This window comes from Vipera ursinii (genome assembly GCF_947247035.1).
Source record: "Vipera ursinii genome assembly, chromosome: 5".
Lineage (NCBI taxonomy): Eukaryota > Metazoa > Chordata > Lepidosauria > Squamata > Viperidae > Vipera > Vipera ursinii.
In genome coordinates, this window is record NC_139518.1 from 35,849,986 (window position 1) to 35,859,792 (window position 9,807).

At 37.2% G+C, this 9,807-nt stretch overlaps 1 protein-coding gene across 1 annotated transcript; it reads right to left on the reverse strand.

Moving 5' to 3' along the window:
- Nucleotides 1–3,524: 3,524 nt before the first annotated feature.
- Nucleotides 3,525–8,041, reverse strand: LOC310641713 (transcription cofactor HES-6-like; the record flags this gene model as incomplete). The annotated part of the gene is made up of 4 exons (XM_083364952.1): nt 3,525–3,937; nt 6,710–6,788; nt 6,910–7,005; nt 7,979–8,041. The coding sequence occupies 4 exons, from the start codon at nt 8,039–8,041 to the stop codon at nt 3,525–3,527; spliced, it is 651 nt and encodes a 216-aa protein (XP_083221078.1).
- Nucleotides 8,042–9,807: the final 1,766 nt, after the last annotated feature.

Consider the following 9,807-nt stretch of genomic DNA (forward strand, 5'->3'; position numbering starts at 1 on the left):
AATACGAGATACTGAGATGTAAGCAATGACCAGGCTGAGCCCAAGGGAGGGGTCAAATGTGTCATCAATCTCAAGTCTCTTTGCACCCACAAGAGAGCAAAGTCCAGCCCACCTTGAATCCATTGACTCTTACCCACCACCACCGACTTGTTTTAACCATTAGTAGTTCAGATTCTTGTAGACAGCTTAAGCTTGTAATAAATCTTTATATCCATTTGAACTTCCTGGACTTCCTGATTTTCCCTATGCTTGACATTAAAGGAAAAAAGTGATGCAAGTTTGAATAGGAATTAGTTTTGATTAATACCATGGACTGAAAAAGAAAAAAATAATTAATCCTGGCCCAAATGGAAGACTGACTGTTCCCCTGAGTTGGTTCACAATACTCAGGCAACATACAAGTTTAAATTCTTATTATGTTTGTTTCACACTCAAGCCAATTGATTAGCCTGGATTTGGCATTCTTGTCCACCTATCAAGTCCTTACCAAGGACCTGGGATAGGCAGATGTTTTTGTCTAATAATATTAAAGGTATCATCACAAGATGAAAGCTGTTTTAAGTAAAGCTGCTTTTTGCAGCTGACTAGTAATGATTTTGTCAATGCCTATGGTGTTCAAGTGGTGCTCCAGATGTTTTGGAATTGCACTCAAGGCACCTCTAACTATTAGTGCTATCTTTGCTTTCTTTTGCTACAGTTGTTCAACATCTATTATTATGGTTGGTTGCACAGTCATCCAAATGTTTAGACTGGATTTGGTATTTTTGTCCACCTATCAAGTTCTTCCCAAGGACTTGGTATAATAGACATTGTTGATGGTGTTAAAGATATAGTCACAGCAGGCCCTGTTGTGATTCAGGGTCAGCCTGTGGGTTCGGCAGTTGGGTCGGACGACTCAGAGGAGGAGGAGGGGGGTGTTGAAGACCTTGCTGAGGGGGTTGAAGATCTTGCTGATGAGAGCCCTCAGCCAGGCCCCTCCCACTTGGTCACCACGGAGACCCAGCTGTGTGAGCCTGACAGCGTGGATGAAGATGACCCACAGCTGGCCCTGTTCAAGGACGCCCGACGCAGGAGGCAGTCAATTAGGAGTGAACAGAGGAAGGCAATGGGGCTTCTCGGAAGGAGGCAGAGAGAAGCCACGCCCTATAAGGGGAATGTGTGGGGAGGGCTGGTTTGCTGAAGGCAACCGCTCGGATAGTTCATGTTTCTTAAAGCTCCTGTTTCTTGGTTTGTCTTGTTCCGTTTGTTTTTGTTGCAATAAATTTGGCAGGCGTAATTCCAGCCTCTTGCCTTCTTGAAAAAGGGGTTGTCCCTGCCTTTTCTGCAGGGCCGGTAGCAGGCTGGTACAGAACAGGCCCATCCATCCCAACCCAAAGTCAGGAGAATAATGAGGTCTTCAAGGCTTTATGGAATGCTAACAGGGTGCAGACAACATGGATTTTAAGGGAGATCCCATTCCAGAGGCAGGCACCATGACATAAAAGACATGTTACCTAAGCCCTGATAGATGCCACTGATTAATCAAAGAGATCGAGCCAACTCTCTTGGCATATACTGGCCAGGCAGAAATCTATGGAAGATAAGTCGTACATATATTTAATGGCATGAACATGTCACTCCTCACCTGAAATAGTAATATTGACTTGATATGTGGAATTAGATTCAGGCTTCCAGCTATTTTAAAATACTGTAATAGATTTTCTGCAAAGACTGACTTTAAACAAATATATTTATAACCATAGCATTCAGATAACTGAATGCAGCTTTTCATACACATTACTAAATTGGGGTAAAATTATAGGATTAACTGGGGTGATGGCATTAGTAAGTAAATAGTATCTAATCCATGCTATGCAATAAATTGCACTACCTAGATTTTTAACCTAGGACCGTGCTTAACTTATTTTAAATACTTTCAGTATAGGTAGTCCACCACTTACAACCACAATTGAGCCCAAAATGACTGTTGCTAAGCAAGACAGTTGTTAAGTGAGTTTTTCCCCATTTTACAACTTTTCTTGCCACAGCTGTTAAGTGAATCACTGTAGTTCAGTTAGGAAAGCAGTTGTTAAATGGCCCCCCATTGACTTTGCTTGTTAGAAGGTCGCAAAAGGTGATCAGATGACCCTGGGATACTGCAACTGTCACAAATATGATAGGGATGCTGCAATGGTCGTAAGTATGAAAAGTGGTCATAAGTCACTTTTTTCAGTGCCATTGTAACTTCAAATGGTCACTAAGTGAACTATTGTAAGCTGAGAACTACCTGTATATGAGTAGTCTGGCAGCATCCATTTGATGAAAAGAAATGCAACAACATGTTTTTGCAGTGTGAAGATGCCAATTATTAAGAGTTTCATGTCCCATTGAATTTTTGATAGACAGATCTTTAATAGAAATGCTGGTAGATTAAAGGAAATGGATTGTGTGCTAAGGTTGTATGTAAAGTGTTATGTATCCACCTATACGTAAGACAAGCAAACTATCAGCTTGTGCCAACATAATTTTTCTACCGTATATTTAGGGTTTCAGGACTGCTGTAAGGAAATGTAACCATGTAATTAAAAAAAGCCCTAAACACTTCCCATAACTAATACATTAGCAGCTTAACTAAAACAGTCTATAAAAATAGAGAGCAATATGTTCACAGGCTACTTGAAGCAATATTTTTATTATTCTATTGAAACTTTACAAGTCTCATAATTTTTTTTTGTCCTAAAGATCCCAGCTTCTACAATCAGCAACATCAAGCGCTGCACATTCTTCAGAAATTGAATTATTTGAAATGACTGGTGAAAAAAAAAGTGTTTAGGTTCCCCTGTTTGTTTTCTTTAAAGCATTTAGCCAGGAGAAAACAAGATGCCAGATACAAGATGATTTTTTTCCATTTATTTTCACAGAATTAATAGAAATAAGCTATGCTGTTTATTTCCATAATATTATTGTTACAGGGGCACAGTAGGAAGAGCATATGTGTTAGGGAGAGTTTAGAAAATTATCATATAAACCAGAGACAAATTTATTTATTTTTTTTTTTATTTTAATTCCATTTATATCCCGCCCTTCTCCGAAGACTCAGGGCGGCTTACAAGCTTAGCAGTAGCCTTCATTCTATGTATATGCCTGGTGTTAGGGCTTTCACACACACACACCCCAAGCGGCATTATTACAAAGTCAGCTTATTGCCCCCAACAATGAGGGTATCTTGTATTTTTTCTATTTTTATTAATCCTTGGTTAATTTTAATAGCATAGGAAAAGGAATATTATATGTCATATACTGTATGCTAGGCAGCCCCAGAGAAAATTCTGTAAAATAATTTAGATGTATTCAATAAATACAACGTAATAGCAGCCTTCTACAATGCAGGCTACATAAAGATTTCCTCCGGCTTGAAGTACCCTGGTCTTTAGTACACCTACAGGAGCAGACTTGCTCCAAAAAGTGTTTTAAAGAGACATATCTATAAGATACATATAAAAAAGGGTCTAAGATTAGAAAGAATTTCCCCTCCCAAGATATTTTTACCATGGTCTCCACATATCCAATGTCCCCATGTTAACACCATTATGTACAAAATGAGGTTGCAAAATCTCCCTGGGATGTGGCAACTCATGCTGATTACATCGAGATGATGGTTGTGACTGAAATGACTTTTTCAATCCCAGTTTGACTTCAGTTGGATACAACTGATCCTGAAATTGGCTAGACCCTGTTGTATTTCCTTTGCCATTCACTGGAGTGGAAGAGTTCAGGTCCACCTTGCAAGTCTCCTCATTGGATTTGGGCAAGGATTTCAATAGATGGTTCAGTAATCGTGCTCCAAGTGTCTTGTCCATCCAGTCACAGGTCAGGAGGAGGTTGTGGACTTCATGCATGCACTGAATATATCCCGTGCTGTACCTCTGCTGAGCCTCAAGACCCATTTTAGAATCTGCTAAATGAGGAAGAGAGATGCTTTCAATCATTTAATGCATAAAAACTCAGATCTGTTGACCTGGCTCTTTTCCTATAATAGTAGGTATTACTCTGACTTTAAGTTCCTGTTTTGGATCATCTATCAGGATCCAATCATTTGCAAATAGATATGAAATGGATAAAAAAACTCCTAGATTATAATTATTCTTTTAGCTTAATACAAAGGAATTGTAGAATTTTTGGTGCTCTCTGAACTAGGTTATTTGTTTACAGATGTTTCATAACCCAATGCCATGCACTGATTATGTTATCTAATTAGGTAATGAAGTGTCTGCAAGCAAACAACCAAGCTCAGAGAGCAGCAAGGACTGCACAATTCAGCACTGAGCTCCATATATTCTCTTCTATTGGAAACACCTATAAATGTATTTAAAAAAACATTCTGAACCTATTATATGAAAATCTTTTTGTGCAAGGAAAAGCTGTTACTTCTCCAGATAGCACATGAAAACCTTTTGAGGAACATTTAAATAGAGAAAGAACACTCTACCATATATATATGATTATCATATATTCCATAAACTCTACTGGCAGTGAATAAAAAATGATCCCAGTAGGCACTGTTAGGCATGTAAAGAGTACCAATTAATAAGGAGAAAACAGTTACAAGGTAAAGGCTTGATATATGGGTGCCCTTTATACCAGACTCTTTTCAAACATTGAAAAAAAAAAACAATTCCAAACTTCTAAACTACTTTTACAAGGTGAATGGAGCAACTACATTAATGATACGTATCATTGATACCAGTAAAGGGGACACAGAATAATCTGGCAAAGACCTTATTGGCTACCAAAGAGCGGGAAAAAATGAAATTAAGAGTGATTGAATGTATTGGTATCCAAGACATGTGTTGAAATTCAGTTCTGTGCAGACATGTGACAAGTGAAATTAGTTGCTAAATTCAATAGCTAGCCAATGCCTCAATTTACTAGAAAGTCTAAGACCCCATATGTCATTCTAACTAAAAGATTTTGGCAAAAAGCACTGGGGGGGAAAAGGGAGAAGAAAGGCACTCAGTATCTCCAAAGCTATTTCATGTCAGCGAACTGTCCTTCAGAGCACACAGGGCCCTGCTATGTTCCAAAGATTTATACATAAAATCCGGGCAAGGGAAAATATATAAAGCCTACACTGATGATCTACTGATCTTCTTTTGGGACAGCTAAATCCCAGATGTGTAGACTACTCTTTGCTAACTCTTGTTTTCAGAGCACAATTAAAATATGGTTCTTCATTTTTTTTTTTATATCTCGGAAGAAATAAGATTGTGCTATCCCAAATGGTGGTAGATCAAATTGTTTGATTAAAGTTGTATTAATTGATTTTTGTTTCTTGTTATATTTAAAGCTACAATAATAGTTAAACTACTTAGAGCTTCAGAAAGACATATACTTTGTAGTAATGAACCAATGAAGTTATACTGTATGTAGTGTAACTTGAGAAGAACTTCCAGGCACATAAAGTAATTATTTAAATTATATAAAGGTGCTTAGAATAAAACTGGCCAAATGTTGCCTGGAATATCAAGAGTGAAATATCTAGGGTTCCTTGTAGGAAATAGGCATTTCCTAAATTCAAACTAAGGAAACTGAAAGTCATCCACAAACTAAGAAAATATTTGCTAGGCTAACTAGATATTCCATCTGGTTATTCCCCTCAGGCTTATATCCTTACGTACTGTACCAATCTGAAAACACAGAGCAAAAGAGATAGGGAGATTCCTGAGTTCCAAAAAGCATCTGACGATTTAAGAGTTCTTACGTCAGAGCCCTATTTTTGAGGGGCCTGACTCTGACTGAACTTTCTCTGGAAGTAGCCATTGTGTACTGACAAGGCAGTGTCAATACAAATGCATAAGGACAGAGACTGTCCTTGTGGTTTATCTATGCACCAAAGAAACTCACACTCTGACAACAACCAAATAATATGATACAGTAAAAGATATCTATTCTCACATGAATTATTGAAGTATGATTTTTCTTATGGAAGAGAGAATGCCATATACTACAGAGCCACATTAAGCAAAGCTGTTCAAGTGTAGCATCTTTAGCTGCAGTAGAAGAGGATTTGAAAGAGAATGGGCTACTCTTTCTCCCAGAATTATGGTGCTAGCAGGCAGTCTGCCTTGCAGCCTGATGACAGCCAACAGCTCCAAATCAAAGGCTTGTAGTAACTAAAATCAAGAACACACATAGTGCCAGGCTAGGCGGGGGCAAGTAATTCAAGGACCCTAGCAGGAGGCACAGATTGGGCCTCAGCCCACACTGAAGTTCAGAAAATTAAAGGATCCAGAAAGGGTTAATTAAGTTGTGAAATGAAGGCTAAGGCACATGGGTAATCTGGCTGAAACAGTAACAGGCATTGTGTTGGTAAGACAGTATTATGGCAGTAACTCTGAAGAACACACTGTATCCTCTGAACAATGAGAAAAGGGGGAGAGGGACAGGGAGGTTTGTATCTGAGAATCTTGAACCCAATAAAATTCAAAAACTATTCATTGCCCATCTCTGGTCATTTCCCAATAAACATGCTATGTCGTCAAGGAGAGAAGCAACCTAGAACTAAGGAGAAACTTCCTGACAGTTAGAACAATTAACCAGTGGAACAACCTGCCTTCAGAAGCTGTGGATGCTCCAACACTGGAAGTTTTAAGAAGAGCTATTAATCTGGGTTTCATATACAAAATAGGAGCATCTGCAGTCAATATATAGGTACAGAACATCAACTCACCTATATTTCGGTTGTGTTGGATATTCTGTAGATGTTTTACTGTCATTTCCAAGATATCTGCTTTTTCAAGTTTTGACTGCTGTTTTAAAATAAAATAACAAGACTTATTATCATATCCTATTTGAAAGCAGCTGAAAAATGAAATGCAGATGGATATAAGGAAACGTGACAGCATAAAAATGTTAAAAATCTATGCTTACATCAAGCCGAAAGGCTCCAACAACTGTTTCCTTGAGCTGGTCCAAACAATTGTTAATCCTCTCTCTTCGCTTCCTTTCAATCAAAGGTTTTCTTAACTGAAATAATTAAGAGAAAATTTTAGGAATGGCTTTCTTGACTTGAATCTATACAGGCCTTCATTGGAAAAAGTGATTTTTCTAATGCAGATTATTTTATCATACAATGGAACAACATATATGGGAACTATCAGGCAATCTTTATGGTCAGCATTTAAATAATTACAATTATGGAGCATTTTCCGCAAGGCACATCCACATATATAGTGAAGGTTTAGACTGATCTAGTCAAGCAAATAGATAGTATAATCCTATGCATATATATTCAAATTAACTTTAGTCAATGGAGCATATTTTCAGATCAATTTATATTGGGTTTCTAATAATCTCATTATCAAGAAAATGTTTTGTGAGTATAGTATCTAAAATTTAGAAATGTAATTTGCTTTTCCTTTATCTCATGTAATATCAATTTTTATTAATAGATTTGTATTCTTGGCTACTCCTTTCATTCAGCCATCCTAATTAGCCCTAAAGAGACTTAAGCTATTTTAATGAAAACCTTAATAGGCAGATTATCCAAGCCACCTATGCCATGTGCTTTTCATTTTTCTAACAATATATATTTCAATTTAACACTGTCCACAAATGTAGTCTGCTTTTATAAAGCTCTATTTTTCTGCTGCATCCTACAGCTGAAGACGAACTGCTATATTGTATATTAAATACATCAGTATATATAAATAGATTGATTCACCCTCAGCACTTTTGCACATACAATATTTTTACCTTGGGTTCCCTACTTGCTGTATGTACTTTTAGATTTCATTTCTATCAAGGGTTGGAGAGAAGTAATTACCTATTAGAAGGAAGTAATACTTGAAAAAGCAAAGAAACACATCTAGATAGCATACCTGTGCAGACAGCTTTTTAATAACCCCACAGAGCCACTGGAAAAGTATGGCACTCTTATTTTATCCCTTCAGAGATGGCAAGTTTCTTATAGTGAATTTATTTATCAAATAATGCATACCTTCCTTTCCTCTTTGGTATTAGAAAGTTTCTGTCCACAGCTGGCTAGGGTTGTAGCTGTCATTGTAGTCCTGCACGCCTGCCTGAAGGCTTAGGGGAGAAAAGGGAGAAAGCCCTATAGCAACTGGCTTCCCCCGTTGTCTTCTGGAGCATTCTCTGTCATGAGAGCTGCACTCTGCTAGCATTTATAGCTGGATATTAGCATGTGAATGAGGAAATTGCTTAGCTGGTCTCCTTTTCCCACAGAAGGGGTTGAGGCCAGAGGCTTGTGACATCAATCAAGGCTGACAGGTCACTACTTGTCAATGGCCAGATCACACACACAGTGTCTAAAGAGCGACAGATGTCCAGCTTCATGAAAGCTTTGCTTGGTAGAGATCTTTTGTTTAAGGAGGCAGAAAACAAGTGCCAGAGATTATTTTGCTCCCTTCTCAATCAGCATTGATTCCCAGGGGAAAAAATACTAATAACCTAAACCATAACCCAACTGAGAAATACTTGGGCTACTGAGGTTAATGGATATACTAGCTTTGTATATGGATCTTTCTTGGTTCACTTATTTTCTGCCCTCTGGAAGGTTGAGGAAGCTACGTGATGTCAGGCACTGGATCGGGGCAAAGTTCCTTTGTCTACTCATTAACTACAAATAGATTTTCGGATTCATTATAAAACTATGATGGAAAAGTTATTGTTGCCACAGAAAAGGTTGGGGAACACAACCTGGAATTTTTCTGTAATAATAATAATTTATAAATAGAATGCCCACTCCAAAATCTAACAACAGACTTAATAATTAGTGTCATCTATCAGTAGCCCTAAAGGTGACTTCAGGATTATCAGTCCTAGGAATGTTTATTTTAGATAAGTTTCATTGTGGACATCAGTTTCTTCTTGGGAGTATCATCATCCTCATCATCAGAGTTTGAAGGGACCTTGGAGGTCTTCTCGTCCAATCCCCTGCTCAATATGTACTAGCCCTAGGTATCTAAAATATATATCGTTGTTTTAAATTGTATCTAATCTTTAAAGTTGAATGCACCATAAAATAATCTTAAAAACAAAACTTACTTTGAAGAAATTATGGTAAAGCAAGAAAGAAATAGTTACCGTAACTCTTTTCCAATTCATTACAAGATAGCTTAATTAATAGAACGGATTTCAGGACAGTGGCAATCCTGTATATAATTGTTTGATGTCTTGTATCAAGGAAGGTTACATAATGTAAGTTTCTACCTGCTAACACCATGGTTTCATATTGTATAAAAATATCTTGATTTTCTTGGATAAATATATTCTGCAAATCACTTCTCTAATCTATAAGTTTAACATTAACAAGTATAATTCTAACTTTAGAAGATTGAATTTGAAAATGCCCGTTGGAAAAAGAATTTTAAAAAAGTAATAAGAAAGAATGAGAAGCGTGATACTGATTTTCTATCTTAGGGAAGTTTTGATTTATATGACAAAATATCACTAAGGGCAATTTTTATACATAGAGTTTTTAATTCCTACACTCTTGATACAATCAATCAATCCAGAAGTTCAGGAAAACTTTTGTTTTTTTTTCATTTCTTTGCATCATGCAAACATGTAATACCTCTTCCATCCTGAAGAAGGATGGTGGGGCCTTTACATTTTTCTGGCTCACTTAACGTCACTAGATATAATCAATATTTCTTCAACCTCAGAAAATAGCAGAGAGGAAATTACTGTAACTCTTGGTGATCTAGGACCTCATCTTGAGTTAACCATATTACCTACAATTTATAGAAGAAGAAAGGCCTGAGAAATTTCAGCATGTTGTTTTGTTTTTGATTTGCTGAAAAAAAG